The sequence below is a fragment of the Bolinopsis microptera genome, chromosome 6 (assembly GCF_026151205.1).
Source record: "Bolinopsis microptera isolate Bmic1 chromosome 6, MBARI_Bmic_1.0, whole genome shotgun sequence".
Lineage (NCBI taxonomy): Eukaryota > Metazoa > Ctenophora > Tentaculata > Lobata > Bolinopsidae > Bolinopsis > Bolinopsis microptera.
In genome coordinates, this window is record NC_087077.1 from 17,429,198 (window position 1) to 17,451,946 (window position 22,749).

Genomic DNA, 22,749 nt, shown 5'->3' on the forward strand with positions numbered 1-22,749 from the left:
CCCTGTTTTACGACAGATTGTCGGGACATATACATATATATTCAGGGATAGACGCTTTGCCAGTCAATTGTAGCCTGTATTTAAGTGTCCATAGATTCAAAAGTATAAAAGATACAGCCATTTCCGACCACAGGTCTTGCAAATAATTGTTTACACTTTAGTTTACATTGTATAAAAAATTTATTTGACGTCATAAACACCCCTTGATGACGTCATCAAGTTAACCGTTTTTAAAACTTGATTTTTGACAAAGTAATAACTTTTAAAATTAATTTTAACCCATTAAGGAGTAATTTTATTCAAAATCTGAGGAAATTTTCATCTTAGATAATTGTTCAAGCATTCTGAAAATCTACCGGAAAATTTGTCTAGCTTGCTCCTTCATAAAGATATTTGTCATTGAAGTTTGTGCTTTTTTGAAGAATTATTTTATAAAAACGTCAATTTTGCGATTTAGTATTCTTTGGTGTTGGGCCATGCCTTGGGTTGTGGAGCTCAGTTCTGCTTCCTATAGGTATAAATTGTGCATTAGGCTAGTTTTAAAGTTGAAAATCGAAAAGTTGCACACGTGGGGACACGCCCAAATGGATAAAAAATTGCTAAAATCACTGAAAATTGCTGTTTTCGTCATTTTCTGTCAACTTTAGAGTGCCGTTGTGATTACAGTTCTTCTTGAAATGCTTTCAAACTTTGCATATGCTTATCAAGCTATATATAAAACAATTACATGCAAAAATTTACGGCGATTCAATATTGGATGCGCATGCAACGTCCGCTCAAAGTTTGCACGTGCGAAAGGTGAGAATTTTGCTCATTCGTGATTTCCAACAAATTCTGCTTTGCCACGACAGTTTAATGTCATTATATATGAATTTAATGTCAACTTGAATGAGTATTAAGTGGTATATTCAGTCAGTGATCGACTGATATGCTTACCTAAACACAAGGAAATGTTTTTAAAGGAAAAATTTCGAAATCGTTGAAACTTCCTCCTTATTATAATGAAGATACCAGTTTATATTTCGACTTTATAAAGTACCCTGACATTATAATCAAAAAGAGATGATATTTTACCAAAACCCATAATCATGGGTAGAGTGGACCGCTGCCAGTGTCTCTCTTTCCCAAACAAAAGGAAATGATATTAATTTGATTGACCGTTCTCAAATGCAAAATGATACCGAGAATGAAATCGGTCGCTCGCTTTTCCCATTCATTTACAATTGTAATAGATTAAGAAGAACTACCCAAAGGCAGCTGTACTCGGCTATAAAGATTCAATAAACTTCAGCTAATGCAATAAGTGATAACTACCACCCTTACCCCGAAATACTAGGTATCGACCCGAACGCAACCCAAAGAGATTTTTACAGCATCTAATTGACATGTAATCAATCGAAAATTATTACAATTCGTAAGCCGTGAATGAATGGGAAAAGCGAGCGACCGATTTCATTCTCGGTATCATTTTGCATTTGAGAACGGTCAATCAAATTAATATCATTTCCTTTTGTTTGGGAAAGAGAGACACTGGCAGCGGTCCACTCTACCCATGATTATGGGTTTTGGTAAAATTGAAGAATTAGAAGTTTGGGAAAGTATTTGGCTTTTACAATTTAATCCTGCCAAGTGCAAAGTAGTGCATATTAATTTTAACAACAATCCTATTTTAAATTATAAGGTAAATGGTATAGAACTTGAAGTATCTACACAGGAAAAAGATTTGGTGTTTGGGGGTTATTACCCAATAGCTCCCTGAACGAACAGATCAAAGCGTGTATCTCTAAGGCAAATCGTATGATTTGTCGGATTGTTAGTAATTTAGTTATTAGAGAAAAAGTTGTTATGATTGCTATATAATTATATAAAGCTTTAATAAGACTTCATCTTGAGTATTGTGTCCAAATCCAATTGTGGAATCCACCTGCGGCTCATGGAAGTTTGTGGACTGTTTTGGAGCTGGGGAGCGCCCAGAGGCGGTTTACCCGTCTAATTGATGAGGCGGGTACTCTTCCTTATATATAGACGGCCCCAACGTTAATGTGGCTCTTGCTATGTGTTGGTTCAGCCGAATTAATTATTATGTAATCAAGTTTATTTTTCTCTTTTAGTTAGTTGTCATCCGGCCAAACATTAAGCAACTTATATTGCAGTAACATTTATCAATTAGTTTATCAAAATATGTCATTCTAATTTTGCATGGCTGAAATGTAACGCTTGATTTATATATAATAGTTAATTGAATTTTCAAATAAAAAAAAAAATAGCCGTAGACTGGAAATCCTCAATTTGACAACGCTGGCAGAGCGGCGAATACGTGGGGACCTCATAGAAGCTTTTTAAGTAACAAGTGGTTTGACTGATTATGGATCGGGGATGTTTAATGTTAGCAAATCCGGTCTTAATCTTGTTTCAAGCAACAGATGTAGTAGAAGTTTAACTAAAATCAAGAATATCCAGAAGTTATTTCTCCCGGAGCGAGTTATTCCATACTGGAACAAACTCCCTCCTGACGTCAAGAACTCTGTGACAGTTTTAGGCTTTAAAATTAGGTGAGAAGGATTCAAGAAAGATATGATTTCTAAAAGTATTACAAATGATTGCTATTTTTGGAATGTATCTAATGAAGTTTTAGTAAGAATTGAGGGAGCCAGTTATGTCAATAATAAAGAAAAACATAATGATTATCTATCATCCCTATGCGGCGAAGAAACGTTTTATAAATCTTTATTCCACTGGAAAGTTTGCTTACATACATACATGTTACATGGTAAGGTCTCCTCCTAGTCGTTGGAGTGGCCTGCATCACACACATCGCGTTGGCGGCGTAACATATGTCTCCACTGTACTCGGTTGGTAGCCAAAGCTTCTGTCGTGTTGTTGTCGATGTTTTCAACACCTGTAAACTTAGCAGCATCTTCGAGTACGCAGGACTTCCAGTTCTTACGGGGTCTGCCCCTTGACCTCTTTCCATAATTTGGCTTCCAGTTCAACAGAAACCTCGGTAGTCTAGAGTCTGGCATTCTAACTACATGTCCATACCAACGTAGCCTGGCAGCACTGATGAAAGTCTCGACTGACTTGATGCCAGCCCTCCTAAGAACTTCTTCGTTGGTCACATGAAAGAACCATTTAATCCTAAGGATCCTTCTCAAGGAGGTTTGATGGAAAACCTCGAAGCGTTTCATCTGCTTTTTGGTGGTGTTCCAGACTTCAGCTCCATACAACAAGATGGTGAGGACAGCAGCCCTATAGATCCTGATCTTGGTTGGAGTCTTTATAGTTCTGCTATTCCAAATGTTCCAGAGCTGATGAAAGGCGCCATTAGCCTTCTGGATACGGACATCCAGGTCTCTGTTGATTGTCCCATCCCCACTGATAGTTGCACACAGGTAGACAAAGTTGCTTACCTGCTCAACGGGTTCACCCTCAACCGACAGCTCAATACAATCATCCTTGATGAAAGGTCGCTGGGAGGCGCACTTGCTTACAGCCATGCATTGGGTCTTCTTTGCATTTATTCTGAGCCCAGCGTAGGAGCTGTAATGAACTAATAGATCAGTTGACTCCTGTAGGCCTTCCCCTGAGTTGTCCATAATAGCCATGTCATCAGCATAATCGGTGTCCAAAATGACCTTTTCCTCGACCGTCTTCGTCTCTTTCTGCAGCACTGCGCCTTGACTGATGATCTTGTTGGTCTCAGCCAGAAATGCAGAAAAGTTTAGGCAGAAATTAAAGACAGGAGGTGCTTGAATGTCACCCTGACCTGTGCCTGAGTTAACATCAAACCAGTCTGTCAGCTCCCCATTAACCCTCACGGCACTCATGGTACCCCCAAAAAATGACTGAAATATTCTGACATATTTTTCAGGCAGCCCATAGTGTCTCATACTGCACCAAATAAAGTCCCTTCTGATAGAATCGAACGCTGCCTTGAAATCGACAAAATTAATGTAAAGAGGAATGTTAAACTCAAGACAGTTATGAATAATAGTTCGGAGAGAATAAATCTGATCAATACATGAGCGGTTCTGTCTAAATCCGCACTGATTCTCCCTGAGAAGACACTCCATACCAGCATGTAACCGCTTAAGAAGAATCATCTGAAAAAGCTTAGATGCTGTAGACCTTAAGGTGATCCCTCTGTTGTTCCCGCAGACTGAAGTGTCTCCTTTCTTCCCAATAACAATGATCACACCCTTTAACCAATCTTCAGGAACAGTCTCTTCTTCCCACACTTTCTTGAATAGACACTCTAGTTGATCAACTAGAGCACTCGCACCATACTTCAGTTGCTCGTTAGTTATCCCGTCCACTCCTGGGCTTTTGTTGTTCTTAAGCTTTGTCAGGGAATAACTAATCTCGTCTCTGGTGGGTGGTCCAGCCGAACAAGAGAGAGAGTTAAAGTGGGGTTGGGGTGGTACTGTATCAAGGTCGGCAAGGTCGACACTTGATAATGGAGGGTTCAGAAGTTCAGTAAAGTGCTCCTTCCACCTATCCCTCTGCTGTTGGGGATCCGTGATCTTCCTACCGTCCTTGTCCCGGACACAAGATGCTTGAGGCTTCTTGTTCTTACCAGAGATCTTCTTGATCTTTGCCCATACCTCACGCTGCTGACCTTTGCTCGCTGCTTCCTCAAGATCAGTAGCTACTCTAACTGCCCAGTTATTGTCGTCTAGCTTGCTGCTTTTCTTGACTAACTTATTAAGTTTAGAATACTCTGACCTGTTAGCGTCCGAGTTTGGGTCTTTGCGCTTAAACTGTGCCCGCTGAATCAATAAATCCTTGGTCTTCCGTGACAGGTGTTGCTCCTTTGCCTTCCGGGGTCTTTTGCCTAGTACCTCCAGTGAGACATCAGTGACGGTCTGACTGAGATTACGCCACATATCCTCGAGGTTGACCTCACTATCCAGACTTGCAAATCGGTTTTGAAGAGCCACATTGTACTCTGTAACCGTAGTACTATCCCTCAGGCGCTCAATGGCAGGCACATTGGGCCTGTTGGCGTTGATCTTTGTCACTGACTGAAGTTTGATTTTCAGCAGTCCTAGAACCAGATAATGATCGGAGCCGATGTCTGCCCCGCGACATACCCTAACATCAAAAAGTGACTGACGAAACCGCTTTCCAATGCAGATATGATCTATCTGATTGACGGTGAGCCCGTTGGGGGACCGCCATGTTCCCTTGTGAATTTTCTTGTGCTCGAAGAGAGTTCCCCCGATGACAAGCTGGTTCGTCGCACAGAAATCCACAAGTCTTGTCCCGTTGTCATTTGATGAGCTATGGAGTGATTCCCCACCGATGACCGCTTCACTTCCATATCTGCCTGATGTTACTTTTGCATTAAAATCGCCGAGCAGTAACTTGATATCGTGACGAGGTAGCCCATCAAATGTATCTGTGAGTGTCCTATAAAACTTATCTTTCTCACTCTCCTCTGCACCCTCAGTTGGAGCATAGGCCACAACAACAGAGATGTTGATTTGCTTACTATGCAGCCTAGCAGTTAAAACCCGCTCCGATGTGGGAGTGAACGATATCAGGGAGTTTCTGATTCGTTTTGAAAGACTGAGACCGACTCCCTGTCTCTTGATCTCTTGAAAGTTTGCTTAGGTTTTTAAAATAGGATAATGTTTTTAGATACATTTTTTAATTTAATAATTTATGTTCAATGTTGGTGGGGATATATTTATTTTATATTTTTTCACATAATGCGATGATATTTTGTAGACATGTGTGATGATGTTGATAGGTGCAAATTCTGTTTTTCCTCCACTAGCAAGCTCAACAAATGAAACAAGCAGTTAATCACAAAAATATTTTCGATGGTCTACATCTTCATCAGTTCTGAAATTTAATTAAAATTAAATGTAACGACAAGGAACATATGTGGTAAAACTCTGACAGAAAAATATATTAAATACTACGATACGAAGAATTATGACATACACTGATTACAAAACTAAACAAAACATGAAAGTACTAAACAACTACGAATTGGAAAACTAACGTCACTTAAACTTAAACATAACACAAACTGTAGCACAGGTGCAACTGTTCAACACTAAATTTAGTCCAAGTAAATCCGGCTAAACCGGTAATAGTCTATTCCCCATTATACACAAATTATACACACAGTACGATACACACTTATCCGTGTAGCATAAACTGTGTGATGATGTAATGTCATAAATTTTACTTTACTTTACTTTTAACACGGTTTTGTTAATGAACGTTCATGCACAACCCAAATGATACCTTTCACGGACAATCTTGCACTTGCACTGAACAGCAGGTCCAGGATTGATATAATATATTTTGATTTTGCGAAAGCTTTTGATAGCGTTTCGCGTGACCTCATTAAAATTAAAGAATATTTTTAATGTCGATGGACTAATGCTTAAATTGATCAAGTCCTATCTTGAGGGGCGACAATAAAAAGTAGTGATAGGAGGCCAAACGTCTTCCTCTCAACCAGTTCGGTCTGGTGTCCCTCAAGGTTCTATACTAGGCCCTCTATTGTTTGTAATATTTATAAATGGCATGTTCTCCTGTTTCTCTGAAGGCACCAATATCACCCTTTATGCAGATGACACTAAAATTTGGAGGGAGATTCTTGGTTACCCTGACCATCACATAATCCAAAATGACATTAATAGATTGTATGATTGGTCAGTGAGAAACCAAATGAAGTTCCACCCACAAAAGTGCCAAGCCCTCTCGGTGTCCTTGCAAAGAAACGTGCTGGATAACTTGCCATTCAATGATTGGGCGACATCTGTCCGACAGCGACATCTGTCCGACAGCGACAATCGACATCTGTCCGACAGCCGAATTAGGGATTTCGGACAGATGTCGCTGTCGGACAGGAGTCGTTTTTGGCGACATCTGTCCGAATTTGGGATCATATTGTAATTTCGGTTCACATTTGTATTTCACAGGCTCACGGGTAATCTCGTGACGTTGCTCCCAATGTTCTAATGCTGATGTGATCCATTGAGATCTGATCCATCGATACGTGATTTACTAGTTGAGGACAGGATCGTGCTGGCCGTACACTAACAAGCTGTTGATCACATTTGTATCACGTGGTGACCCCCACTGTCGCTTCACTATAGTAGAGTTTTGACGATACAGGGGGAGCCGCGCACTCGTGCGCGGCGGGTCATACAACGTATGACAAGATCACATCACATGAGGACTCTAGATCTAGTATCCACCTAGTACAACATGAACAATCCTCGACATCTCACTTCGTGCCTCAAAAGTCAAAATACCTTTAAAACAGGATCTACAGGGTGAACCACATAAAATGTGACTTTTTTGAAAAAGTATCACCCTGCCTCATTAGCAAATTTTAACAAAATTAAGCAAAATTTAACCAAATTTAGCAAAATTTAGCTAATTTAGCTGTCCGCTAATGTCCATCAATGTCCGCCAATGTCCGCCTATGTCCTGTCCTGTCCTGTCCTTTTTGGATTCTATGAGACAAGCGGACATAGACGGACGTGTCACCCCCCCACTATAATACATCAAGTTTACACTGTATTTCTCTTCAGATATTTGACTTGTGATTGAAGCTACCCACGCTCCGATTAATTCTTTCACAGTTATCATATAACACATAGGATTCATTACAAAGTACAGACTACAGAGTATGTACTACAGACCTTCCAAACTATACTAATTTTCTGTCACCGCTTTAAGTTTAAGTCTGCATTTATGCAGATGTAAAAAGTTAACTTTTGAACTTTCTATCATTTTTAATGGCAGGAAACACGTTACAATGTACAATTAGATAAGAACTGTGAATTTTAGGCTGTGTCAAATTACCATAATTAATTGTGTTAATTACCATACCTGTGGGGCCAGGGGCTAACAGACAAACAATTTCATCTCTTCGTACAAGGGGTCATTCACATATAACTTTTTTGCCAATTTTTAACGCCCCCCCCTCCATAATCATTTTTACACATAACTATTGTGTCAAAATTACACTAGCGTAATCATCTGGAAACACCCCCTCCCCCTCGGCTGATTACGTAATATGATTATGTGTGAACGACCCCTAATTAGTTGATGAATTGTATAGCTCCATTTAAAGCTAATTAGATCACGAAAAATTGTGTTAGTAAGATCTTAGGAAGCCTTAACGTTATAAGCCAATTCGCTGTAAAGAAATCTTACTATGATTAAAAGTTGTTATAGTTAATGAGGTTTAAATGCCTCCATTCGTTTAAACTTATTTTTGACTTGCTCTTTGCTCAAGATCGATTTGTAGCAGATGCACACGTACGTACGTGCGCTATGATTAGAAGGGGATTTAAGTTTTAACGCGATTTATTCGATTTAAATGCATTTTGAATTCTGTAGAAATTGTATTGCAACTTCATGTAAATTTAAGGTGCCTAAAACGTTGGGATAAGCAAGGTGGATTCTCCGTCATGTTACTAAGTTAGTAATTAATTTCAGTAATTAACCCTTATTATCTTCGCTCCACCTTCCACGTCATTAAAACACGTGATGATACCTCATGTTCTTCTTTTCTAAACTTGATTTTAGGCTTGTTTGATATGTATAATTTATTACTTCATGTTTAAACTTCCTCGCCTGCACCTTTCTACGCCGAGTTACACCTCATCTTCACACCACCCTTCATACTGATTCAAAAATTACTCCTTTGTCGTATTTCAATTTAGAGGAATGATAGTTACGAAGGACATTTATTTTTATAAAAAAGTTCAGTAGATCACGATGGCATCTAATAATAATACTAATATTACGTTACCATGGTTACTATGTAAGTCGGTGTGACTAAAGCTAGACATTAGAAAAAATATCTAATCAAGTCTAGACTTAGTTATCTTTGGTTCTCGATAGAAGATTAACAATTAATTAGATTACATAAAACATTGTGTATCTTAGATCTCAAGAAGGCTTACGTCAGTGTAGAGAATCTAACTATCATTAGGATTTGTTCCAGTTCAAGGAATTTAGTGGCCTCCACTCGTTTTATTTATTATTATTTAACTTTAACTTTATTTGCGCTCTGTATTGCCCGCACAGATAGTTTTGTCACAGATGCACACGCGATTAAAAGATACAGCGTGACTTTAATGAGTGTCTTTAGAACTTTTATGCTGATTTTATATTGATTGAGATTTTATATTGTCATAGGTAAATAATGAAATTTCTAACCCCGGATGAGTTCATTTTATTTGTTGATGGCATCTGTTACATAAAGTAACATAAATTAAGCATCTGTTACATAAAGTAACATAAATTAAGCATCTGTCCACAGACTAGCTAAAAATATGCGACTCACTGAATTTGTCAAGGTCTAAAAGTAAAGTAGTTAGAGTTTAGACCTAAACACATTAATTCTATAGGAATGCAAGCACCTGTTCTTAATTTACTCTTCGAGAAAAGTACAATATTACAATAAAATAACATTTTTGTTACCAATTTTCTTGCGTGAGATTTTAATTCGTTAACTTTCGTCAAATCAAGGCAGTGTCCTAATGTCAGTCAATGTTCTTATATCGGACAATGAATTTTGACAGATAGTTAAATTTAGATATTCTGAATACATTTTTTTACAAATCTTTAATATAGCACAAGTTTAAAACATTCTCAAGTCTATTATGGCGCTATAAATGACGCGTTGTTTCAAAACCTTTCCATAATTTAGGACTCATATTAACTTGGGCCCGAACATTGACAATACTTTCATTTTTATTCGTATTTTGAATACTAGTCTTTTCATATCTGAGGTCACTAAGCATCTATGGAAATGTTTATTGGATAGTGAAACAACAGTCTAGCCTAATCTCTTTGCTCCCCATATTATTATTATTTTTTTCTTTCTATCACCTTCCTATACTTTCAACATCATGTCAGACTTCCCCCACACACCTTCTCACACATTAATGACCATATCAGACTTGTATCTAATGTATCTGGAATTTTACGTATTGAAATACCAATTTTGAATCTTTATCCACAGTTATTCACCATGGATTTGTTATTAAATAGTTTTTCATAAATTTTTGGATTTAGATTAATTCGATGTATTGGGTCCAAGTAATTGCGGACATAGTTCACTATGTGTTTACCGTGTTTGGGTGCCCATCATATTTTACAGATGGGGGCGATATTTTGAACGATTCTATTTTATATTCATTTATTGCTGAACTCTGTAAAATTTGAAAAGTATTTAATAAAAAAACAGTAAATCCAGTCTCAGAGACTAGTTTCATTTCATAAACAACAAATCTTACAGTGCGTCATACAAATAATGATATATAGAATTTTGTGTACATATAAACAGTTATAAGAGCTACTATTTGTTAGGGATTTGTCTTCTTCCACACACATTCCACAGAAAATGAAATCAGCCTTTGAAATTTCGTCATATATATTGATTGTGCATAAAATGAATAGTTACGTAACTACGTTACACGGTTTTGTTCCATCTTGTTACGTTACACGGTTTTGTTCTATTTTGTTACGTTACACGGTTTTGTTCTATCTTGTTAGGTTACACGGTTTTGTTCCATTTTGTTAAGTTACACGGTTTTGTTCCATTTTGTTAAGTTACACGGTTTTGTTCTATCTTGTTACGTTACACGGTTTTTTTCCATCTTGTTACGTTACACAGTTTTGTTCCATTTTGTTAAGTTACACGGTTTTGTTCTATCTTGTTACGTTACACGGTTCTGTTCTATCTTGTTAGGTTACACGGTTTTGTTCTATCTTGTTAAGTTACACGGTTTTGTTCCATTTTGTTAAGTTACACGGTTTTGTTCCATTTTGTTAAGTTACACGGTTTTGTTCTATTTTGTTAAGTTACACGGTTTTGTTCTATTTTGTTAAGTTACACGGTTTTGTTCTATCTTGTTACGTTACACGGTTTTGTTCTATTTTGTTAAGTTACACGGTTTTGTTCTATCTTGTAACGTTACACGGTTTTGTTCTATCTTGTTAAGTTACACGGTTTTGTTCCATTTTGTTAAGTTACACGGTTTTATTCTATTTTGTTAAGTTACACGGTTTTGTTCTATTTTGTTAAGTTACACGGTTTTGTTCCATTTTGTTAAGTTACACGGTTTTGTTCCATTTTGTTAAGTTACACGGTTTTGTTCTATTTTGTTAAGTTACACGGTTTTGTTCTATTTTGTTAAGTTACACGGTTTTGTTCTATCTTGTTACGTTACACGGTTTTTTTCCATCTTGTTACGTTACACAGTTTTGTTCCATTTTGTTAAGTTACACGGTTTTGTTCTATCTTGTTACGTTACACGGTTCTGTTCTATCTTGTTAGGTTACACGGTTTTGTTCTATCTTGTTAAGTTACACGGTTTTGTTCCATTTTGTTAAGTTACACGGTTTTGTTCCATTTTGTTAAGTTACACGGTTTTGTTCTATTTTGTTAAGTTACACGGTTTTGTTCTATTTTGTTAAGTTACACGGTTTTGTTCTATCTTGTTACGTTACACGGTTTTGTTCTATTTTGTTAAGTTACACGGTTTTGTTCTATCTTGTAACGTTACACGGTTTTGTTCTATCTTGTTAAGTTACACGGTTTTGTTCTATCTTGTTAAGTTACACGGTTTTGTTCCATTTTGTTAAGTTACACGGTTTTGTTCTATCTTGTTACGTTACACGGTTCTGTTCTATCTTGTTAGGTTACACGGTTTTGTTCTATCTTGTTAAGTTACACGGTTTTGTTTCATTTTGTTAAGTTACACGGTTTTGTTCCATTTTGTTAAGTTACACGGTTTTGTTCTATTTTGTTAAGTTACACGGTTTTGTTCTATTTTGTTAAGTTACACGGTTTTGTTCTATCTTGTTACGTTACACGGTTTTTTTCTATTTTGTTAAGTAACACGGTTTTGTTCCATCTTGTTACGTTACACAGTTTTGTTGTATCTTGTTAAGTTTCACGGTTTTGTTCTATCTTGTAACGTTACACGGTTTTGTTCTATCTTGTTAAGTTACACGGTTTTGTTCCATTTTGTTAAGTTACACGGTTTTGTTCTATCTTGTTACGTTACACGGTTCTGTTCTATCTTGTTAGGTTACACGGTTTTGTTCTATCTTGTTAAGTTACACGGTTTTGTTCCATTTTGTTAAGTTACACGGTTTTGTTCCATTTTGTTAAGTTACACGATTTTGTTCCATTTTGTTAAGTTACACGGTTTTGTTCTATTTTGTTAAGTTACACGGTTTTGTTCTATTTTGTTAAGTTACACGGTTTTGTTCTATCTTGTTACGTTACACGGTTCTGTTCTATCTTGTTAGGTTACACGGTTTTGTTCTATCTTGTTAAGTTACACGATTTTGTTCTATTTTGTTAAGTTACACGGTTTTGTTCCATTTTGTTAAGTTACACGGTTTTGTTCCATTTTGTTAAGTTACACGGTTTTGTTCTATTTTGTTAAGTTACACGGTTTTGTTCTATTTTGTTAAGTTACACGGTTTTGTTCTATCTTGTTAAGTTACACGGTTTTGTTCCATCTTGTTAAGTTACACAGTTTTGTTCCATCTTGTTAAGTTACACAGTTTTGTTCCATCTTGTTAAGTTACACGGTTTTTTTCTATCTTGTTAAGTAACACGGTTTTGTTCCATCTTGTTACGTTACACAGTTTTGTTGTATCTTGTTAAGTTTCACGGTTTTGTTCTATCTTGTTAAGCTACACGGTTTTGTTCTATCTTGTTAAGTTACATAGTTTTGTTCCATTTTGTTACGTTACACGGTTTTGTTCCATCTTGTTACGTTACACGGTTTTTTTCTATCTTGTTAAGTTACACGGTTTTGTTCTATCTTGTTAAGTTACACGGTTTTGTTCTATCTTGTTACGTTACACAGTTTTGTTCTATCTTGTTAAGTTACATGGTTTTGTTCTATTTTGGTAAGTTACACAGTTTTGTTCCATTTTGTTACGTTACACGGTTTTGTTCCATCTTGTAACGTTTCACGGTTTTGTTCCATCTTGTTACGTTACACAGTTTTGTTCTATCTTGTTAAGTTACACGGTTTTGTTCCATCTTGTTACGTTACACGGTTTTGTTCTATCTTGTTAAGTTACACGGTTTTGTTCCATCTTGTTAAGTTACACGGTTTTCTTCTATCTTGTTAAGTTACACGGTTTTGTTCCATCTTGTTACGTTACACGGTTTTGTTCTATCTTGTTAAGTTACACGGTTTTGTTCCATCTTGTTAAGTTACACAGTTTTCTTCTATCTTGTTAACAACATGATAAATAACCGAGTTTCACATTGTAAGTTCGGAATATCTAGCAACTAGGAGAACTGCAGAGTGCAGACTGAAGAACTTGGATGAAACAAGCTAGATTCTAGCTAACATCATCCGAGTTCTCCAGTCTGTACTCTGCAGGCACGAAGTTTTTCAGAACACCAACTTGTTGACAACAGTTGGCACATTACGGAGCTCAATGATAATACTCATGCTTATATAATTTATCTAACAACCAATCTCGTGTCGTATCTTATACTCTTATAGTTGGACTGTCACAATACCATGATTCTGTTCCTGAAGCAGTCTGTTTTTAAAGTCTCACGTGCAGAGACTAGACCCTATCTGTCAACTAACTGTACTGCAGTAAAACCTCTTTATACTGTGCCTCTCTATACCGGGTATGTCGTTATAACCAGGCCTCTTCCTTTCCCTCAAACTTTTAGTTAATTAACTTGTTTTGTGCAAGAACTGTACATAATCATAGCTCACATTTGGTGGTGATCTGAGTAAATATCGAGCTGTATTTCACCACAATAAGGATCTATAGGCTACGTTGAGAGGCTGCAGATACTGGAGAACCGGATCATATGAACCCCTCTAATCTCTATAGTCTATACCGAGAGGCCCGGACTCGAGATGTTTTAATGTAACTCAGATAATGAAAATGTGTTGTTTGTTATATAACTACCCTAACAGCTCTATATGCCATTAAGCGCATATTGACTAACCATTGTTTTTTTCTTGTACAACAGATTATGCTTAAAAATAGATTTTCTGAGTGGTAAAAAATAAGAATTTACCGATTGATGGGCCATGGTAACTTGCCATGGTATTGGTAACTTGCATTCCACTGCCATGGTAACTTGCATTCCTTTGCTTTTCAAGGTCCGTAAACTTAAATTGAACAATTACTCAATCATAATGAAAATATCCAACATTCGGAGCAGTATAAGTGACAGTTCAGGGGTCCAACACAAACCAGCACAAACCTGGCCTTTCATCACCCCGACACCTGCTATACCTGCCTACCTATTGAACCTATACCTGCAAGATTTCCAGGTAGCCCACATGAAGCCTGGTTCTCCGACCAAGGAATAGTCCAAAACTGGGTTTAAGAGCTCAGAGTGAGGACAGTACCATTACACTGTTTATATAAGTGGGTTGGTTGGAAGTGATTGTTGAGGATTATTTGTTAATTATATTGTAAGTGGTAATTGTCTTGTTCGCTTTTAAAACTTGTTTTGTTATTAGTGAGCGTACCTTTTTCTTGTGGCACATGCTTGTGTTCTTGTTCTTTTTATGAGCGTAATATAAGTACGTGGTCAAAAATCTTGAATATCTCCACACAGTAAAAGTGAGACCTCTCTCGTACGAACCACAATGGTACCGGCAGTTTACTAAGTGAATTCAAAGTTGTCGAATTAAGAAATGCCACAAAATTAATGCGTTACATATTATATAATAAACGCACATAAAAACTCTGCTAACTTTAACACGTGTATTTATTCACTATTTAATTTCATTCGACGAGATGTTACATATTTCAAGGTCGACAGCTTAAGTTAAATTTTTCGAATATAGTGACAGTAAGGGGTTTTCAGCTAATGGCCTTGATGAGTTTTAGATTATCGTTGAAAGTTATCAGTTTAAAAGTCACATCTATTGTTGGATTATATAACGTCAGTCATAAGAAATATCCGTGCAATTTGGTGGTTTTCAAAGAGTTCAGTTCGAATCGTTCAAAGTTCCATTTTTAAATTCCTATCTAAAATAGGATTATACAGCATATTTCAGGGGCCAAAAGTCAGTGCGAATAAGCTTTGGGGTTTATACCTAATTTAATGTATGCCCAATTGAGATAACTTTTTGATATGATTTGCTATCATATCATTCATCACTCATTCGAGGAATCTATCTTAATCATCAAATAATAACCGCGTTAATTGTTTTCAAATGAATGTTCATTTTGATATGAATCATGATATCGGCTGTCCCGCTGTCCCGCTGTCCCGCTGTCCCGCTGTCCCACTGTCCCACTGTCCCACTGTCCCGCTGTCCCGCTATCCCGCTGTCCTGCTATCCTGCTGTCCTCGATCTTGTTTTGCACTGAGGGACACCGGACAGTACATGTCGTACGGAAGGCGAACTAGCTCATATCTCTCCGGTTTCAGATGTGAAAGTGCCATTGTTTGCAAGAGATTGGTGTAAATCTGTATGTTGTTGATGAAAACTTAACGCTACACAGCAACATACACTACAAGGTTTTCATAAATACCTCACTAAGTTCACGTGCGGAGTCCTCTGGGAAAATGCCGCGCATTGCTGTTTGCACGTGTTACTGGATTAGTTTTAAATATTGTTGTTGAAATTTCCAATTTTTAAAACATTCTTTAGACTGTTCACTAAATTTCCGGACGTTCGAATTTTCAGAACTATTATGTTTTCAAACACTATGAGAACCTAATCAACTGCTTGATTGCTGTGGACCACGCGATCTGATCATAAAAACGCTTGATAACTACGTCATAACTCCCAACTTATAATTAAAAGCAATACTATATTTTGCTCCAACTTCAACAGCTGTACCCTTCTCTATGAAATTGAATCTTCGCCTGAATCCTGTGGCACCGGACTAGCCTCTACCCAATCTTCAACCACAGTACTTAAATCCCCCACCACAATACTTTCTTGGAAGATCTTCAGATCATACGATCTGGGTTGGTCTAATTACACTATTTAGCATAGATGCGGAGTTCGTTGATTTTTGGCGTAGAGTTCGTGGAGTTCGTTCAAAATTTGGAGTTCGTTAGAGTTCGTTGGAGTTCGTTAGTCAATTTTTCAAAAAAAAACATGGAAAATGTTTTTTTTTTTAAAGTAATCAGCTCAGGATTTCTCGCATGATCTCAGATATTTATTGGGGTAAAAATAACGATCTTGGCAGGCGTTATCACGTACCAAACTATGCATACAGATAACTATAAACTGTACATTATTATATCAACTTTACTGTAGTACTGTACACTGTCTACTTTACTGCTGAAAGTTGTACCTACAATGACATTTGAATCATCAACTATACCTATAAGTCTATACACAGTGCACTTCAATTTCAAATAGTTCAGTCTGCTGTACATGGCAAAATAAAATGTATACATCATACATGAACACTGAATGTACAATGTACATTCGGTGTGATCACAGCTGTTTACAGCAGAAGAAAACGAAACGCAACGCCAGAAGTACAAGTTGAAGTTTTCTGCAACGTGTCCAGGGAACGTGCGCGCGCAAACTATTGGCGCCAGAATGTTCCAGTCGATCGACCAGTCCTTGTACTGTGAAATGTACAGTGTACACGCGACGCGTGGTAGAAGTTTCGAGTACCAATATATTTAGTTGTTTTACAATCGTATGTTATGTGTTGAATTGGCTGAATTGTAAATACAATTTCTGTTTAATTTCATTTTACGTAAGTTGTACAAAACGAACTCCTCAAGAGTTCGTAATTTTGGGTTGATGAGTTCGTAGAGTTCGTTGTCACTGAGGAGTTCGTAGAGTTCGTACGTATCATCTATGCTATTTAGCTAGGATACTATTTTTCTTGTTTCGCGTACTCGTAGTACCCTATTTCTATTATCTTGAAACGGTTTATTAAAGATATTATGACCGTCAGACTGTCGCACATATTCAAAAGTCAGTGACAGTAGGAGCTTCTTGTTTCTAAATAACAAGCTCCTGTAAATTTGGTTGACTTTCAGAAGTTAAAATAATGTTTTCGCCAATAACTCGAGAAATAAGCATTTAAGGGTATTTTTGCGGCACCCGACTACCATCGTCCATCATCCTATGGTTGTCGGGTGCCGCGCACGAGCGATATGAACTTATCGCTTATTATTAATAACACTTATCATTAATAACGCATATTTAAATGTGCTGAGTAGAGATTTCACACACCTTTCAAAATCAAGTTATGACTTATGACTTAGGTTGGGGCGTATGAGCGCTTGAAAAAATTGTTCAAGAGTCAACAAAGTTTTCCCCATTAGTTTCAGTCTAACTCTTTTTTGTGGTTCGTTGGACTATGGTTATCACATTCCTGTATCGAAACCTTTGTTAGGTACAAATTTATTCACAGACTGATATTCCTTCCCTTACTACTAAATGAGGCTATCAATTGTTATATTTATATGAAAATACAATATTTATATAATTATGTAAAAATTGTATGGTTTATAAACCATTTGGAACTCTTAGTCAACCAAGTTTGTCGTCTAAGAGTTGACTAAGGAGTAGGACCACATGTTTTAAAATCAATACCATGATATGTTTACACGCTTTACAAACACCACCAGCACTGTGTGCATGTTGTTCACAAATCTGTTTCTATATTTTGTGGACAAAGCATGTTGTTCACAAATCTGTCTCTGTATTTTTTTGGGTGAGGCTGTAACTTTTCACTGATCGTTTCGTAGGTACGTACTGGGCATTTTTGGAAGCTGTTATTGTTGGAAGCTGTTAATTCATTTGTCCTTTCTTTCTCAGTCTCCTTCTGAAAAAGTTTCATACAATGAAAAATTCCGCTGCTTGCTCTAAATGCACTCTGACAAAGGAGGCTGGTGTTTCAAAGGCTGGCACCGAATTATTGTTGATAAACTCAAGACTTTTCATGAATTGCACATATTTTCATCAGAAAATATCCTCGCAAGATCAAATATTCTTTGACTGCTACAGTACGGTTATTTTGCAAATCGGTGCCGTGTTGCTTTAGAGCATGAGCTGCTAAGAATCAACTTGTATTCGGAACTTGTACTAAACTTGTAAACTTGTAAATAAAAATTGCAAGCAGACGGAAAAGTTAGCTTACACTGGTATTATGAAGTGTACAGGTGTGTATGTCTGTTGAGAAATGTATACTTTTAGAACGGCACACTCTCTTTTTAATAACTCTGTAGTTATAAGTAGTAAGCATCTTGTGATCGTCTCATCTCTCCTAACTCTCAGCGTAGAACTAGAAAGCTCCACATGTACCATTATCATTATACTGTTTAATCCCATGTGTATTATAATGTGTTTTTATTTTACGTCCGTTGAGCAGTTAATAAGATACTCCTTTGTTCCTTTGTTCGTAGTTTTAAATAATTCTTAACTTTTCTAACTCTTGACTTCATTAAAAATGTTAATCGGGCGATTTTGTTGAGTAAGTTGAATGAGGAGTGCTTTTCACGGCGTAAAAATGGCTTTTCCATTTACTTTCAGCATTTTTTATTATTTATTTGATATCTTTCTCAGTTCTGCTGCAATATTTATTATGGCATACTTACTATGTTGGAATTTAGATTCGTGTTTCCATTTCGATTGAAGCACTTGGCATTCCTATTAATAATGTTTAGATGAATTTCTGTGATTATATAATTGCTAGTAAAGATGGGTTCATTGCTTCTTGAAACGACTGTAACCAGCATCGACACAGCTTTAGTGGCAGGAAATGAGACCTCAATGAAATTTAGTGGGTGACAGGAGCAGCTTCATTTTTGAAAGTGCTCTATTTTTGTTACCACTTTACAATTCGCTGCAACTTATATTACTTATTTTGATTAGTTTTTATTCAATAATAACAAATTATTGTTTTTTGCCATCCTTAGATGCTTCAAATAAAAACATTATGGAAATTTAAATGTACGATCGACAAAACGTAACCCGTTTACCATTTTCATCCCACTTTTGATATATGTTTCTTTTTACGGTTTCTTGCCAAATTTTACAAAAGGGGGCAATAATTTATTAGATTTATATTTTACCCGTGATAATCACAGAATTCTGTAATATTTGAAGTAGAGATAAGGACACTGAGTAAATTGATATGTTTAACAAAAAAGGTTTCAGATACGCTAGTTTTTCTACTACTACTAAAACTAAGAAAGTAATGCTTCGAATTGTCTGTGATTTCATTCAGAAGTTAGTTAATTAGATGGATTTGGCATTTGTTCAGTATTTTGCAAGGAAGTATGGATTGGCGTGTACCTGTAAGTGAGGAAAACCGACAAAGAAGGTTTTAAGTTTCCTACCCTAATTCGTTGCTCCACTAAGTCGAACATCTAGAGTCAAGACAATAAAATAATTAATCAAAGTCATTATAACATTAATGATAAGTTATTATATTTTTAGTATATAAACTATGACGTCTTCTTTGATCTTTATCGTTTGTATAGATGTCAACGTTGATAAATTGTTTTAAATTCAAATTACTATTTATATCTTATTTGAAAAAGTTCATATTCTTTTTAGACTTTATAGAGTCTATTTGACAGATAGTTAACAATATCTATTGTCAATGTGAGCTGGATATTATAGTGACTCTGTCTCAAATCATTACTTTTCCTTTGTATAATTAGGGTTATAAATTTTAAATGTTTCTTTCAACTTTGATACACATAACCCATTTTACTGCAAACTGCAGCAGCCGGCATGATCGGCCCTTTACAGTTAGTACATACAGCAAGGTTGTCGAGCCCTTCTAACATGGCCATAATAAATTGCAGCTCTGTAAATTTTGTAAGTTAAGTACCAGAAACCCTATTCCCAAAATTAAGTTCTATGAATCCATGAAACTTCCCGGTTCCCATGAAATTCTAACATTCAAAACGGTACCATAGAAACTCAACTATGTTATAGGATCGTCCCCTTCAAAGAAACATAACATTCTTAAAATATAGAAATATTCAAACTTGTCATGCAGGAGAGAACAAGTGGCAACATTAATATATCCAGTGTCATGTAATTAACAAATGTGCAGAATAGAGTAGTATAACTTTATAATCCTGACCTGCATCTTACACCAGCTATTCTCGGTTCGTTAGTTCATTCGCCACACTTTGTCCGCCTGTAGACGTAGTTCTTCTGCTTTTTTTTCTGCTAATTCGACACATTCGTTCGTGTCAGGTTTCAAGTTTGTAATGCATACCCCCAGATGGTTTTCAATCACATTCTTGTGGTTCTGGCAATATGAATTTCATTTTATTCTAGGTGACTTGAGGTTATCTGAGAAAATGTAGATGATTCATATGTTTACTGACCAAAGCTTAGTAGTTTCATTTACAATAATGCATACTTTTATACTTTACCTTCAGGCCTGTTGAGTGTTGGTACAGTAAAAACAACTTATTGAGTGTGTAATTTTTTCAACATAAGGTTGAAATATCCACAAACAAAACAACACTCATACTCCTGATCGGTGGCGTTCTCCACCATTTCAGGGTGACGCTAATTCACCCGAGATGACATTCCCGCAAGCCAGTTACATCATCACCATAAAATAACCTCCTCTATTTTTCTAACTTACAGCAAATACTTGGGCCAATAATTACCTGCTGATTATGGACGACTAATTAAGTAATTATATGAGTATATCGCAAGGCCACAAACAGGTAATTTACTTAACATCATAGCCCAACACCCATTGGTAGTTGGTATGAACGTATTTTTTATGAATTTTTTATCCGTTGTAAAATTTGTGAGAGTTTCTGGAACCCACCTGAATGGTTTCAGCCTTCGTGACGTGCGGCAGGTATTTCTATAGCTTCCTTCTAAATGTAACATCTAACTCAGTCAGCCGAAATGATTCTTGTTTATCAGCCACTATTAGCAATAAATTATTGTATTATATTATATTAGCAATAAATCTCGAGCTTAATTAAAGTAAAGTTTCCTCAGAAAATATCCGCATTCCATGATTCGGACGATAATATTTGACAGATTCAGCTATAAACTTTCAAAATTAACATTTTCATACAGCTTATATTTTTAGAATTGGTTATTGGATTTATTGAAAACTCGGAGCCGGACTAGTTTGACGAAGCTTCTTTTAAAATGCGATAACCAAGCAATTCAGACACAATTTAAAATGTCTTCTCATCTTCTTCACGGGTGAATGATTCGTTTAGTGTACACATTTTTTTTCTTATACGTATTCTTAGAACTCACTTTTTAGAGCGTATTTTTAGAATATTGCAATATTGTTGACAGTTGCTTCACGGGCTGAGAAGTATTCACAGTACTTTATCCTCAAACTTATTGAAACATGGCACCTGTATCACGTATTTAACTGCAGTTCTTTGTTCTTAATTATCTGATACGGTCCGGCTGTCGTGGTGACACCACCTACCACCTAGACTTAGTTGTTACGGTATTTGTGTGGCACAAGTTGTGCCACTTGAGCACTTACTTATGTCTTAGAGACTTATATTGAAACATGGCATTTCAAGTCTGTTCAGTAATTAGTTCTACAGTCGAATTGTCGTGACAAAACCCAACAACATGCTTAATTCCTGTTTAATACAACCATAGTGTGATTGTATTCCTGTTTAACCTACTTGTGCTTGTGTGTCCTACCAGTAACACCTACTCACACTTCACGGTGTGCAAGCATTCCATTCATCAAGCTCTCTCTGTTTTATATACATTTCAATTAAGTACCTCTAAGATAAAGGAAACTGCCCTCAGAGCTGACTTTGCACATGTTTACATTTACATTGTATTTGCATGAGTCTCTATTGTGCCAAAGAAAGGTTACCCTTGTATACAATACCATGGTACTGTTACCATGGTACTGTTACCATGGTACCGTTGCAGCCTCTCGCGAGAAATCTTCACAAGCTCTAATCACTGTGTTTCTAACAAAGGTAAGCGACACTCACTTGCTAACCACCACATTGCTAGTTCAGCTCAACTATCTCTTTTATTCTCAACAGCTCGTACGTATTTTTAAGTTTCCAGAACACTCCTCCACATTTCTACAGTTCCCAAACTCGACATTTTTAGAGCACTCGCTTGCCAAATAACGCCTCTTCATCCAAGTTCAGCGGCTGCTAGCGGATCGTCAGTCACCACTGAGCCATGAAGGTATGAATGTGACATTTTTCGTCTCGATAGTAGCTTGGTAGAGCAGGAGGCTACTGAATTTTGACCCGTACCTACATTCTCCCCTCTCACCACAGGCTCGTGGAGACCTGCCAGCCTGGTGGAGACTGTCTCAAGTAGTCTCCATACCTGCTTGAACCAAACTTCGACACTTCAACTTCTTCTACAGAACGCTTCTTAGCTGCCACCTCTCATCTCATATGTATTCAATCATTTTGTTCGTCTCCTGGTTTTGCCGTGATTCTTTTCAGGAAGATACTTTACTCGCACGAATTTTAATGTACATGGCCAATTGTAGCGGGCTCGAATTCATTGCATAAGTATTGTTATGTATATTATGTGTATTATGGTCCATATAAAATTAGGTCCACCCTAAATCATCCCTCAACCACAATTAAATTGGGTTAGTGATACTGATAGTCGGAGGGCCGTAAGGTGTCGAAGTTGAAAGGATGCCACCATCCTGGCTGAGGCAAATCAAACTACCATCACAGTTTTTTACATTTACAATGCTTGTGGCGGCCGGCGGGCGAGGATTCACTGCTGGTGCATTATGGTTCACCCAGAATTA

The 22,749-nt window shown here is 36.8% G+C and overlaps 1 protein-coding gene across 1 annotated transcript; it reads right to left on the reverse strand.

Annotated features, from left to right (window-relative positions):
- Nucleotides 1–1,872: 1,872 nt before the first annotated feature.
- Nucleotides 1,873–21,777, reverse strand: LOC134817458 (uncharacterized). Its single transcript, XM_063826597.1, has 3 exons — nucleotides 21,735–21,777; nucleotides 3,552–5,599; nucleotides 1,873–1,989 (listed from the first exon to the last, which is right to left on the reverse strand). Exons 1-3 carry the CDS (start codon nucleotides 21,775–21,777, stop codon nucleotides 1,873–1,875), a joined length of 2,208 nt encoding a protein of 735 aa, XP_063682667.1.
- Between the last annotated feature and the right edge of the window lie 972 nt (nucleotides 21,778–22,749).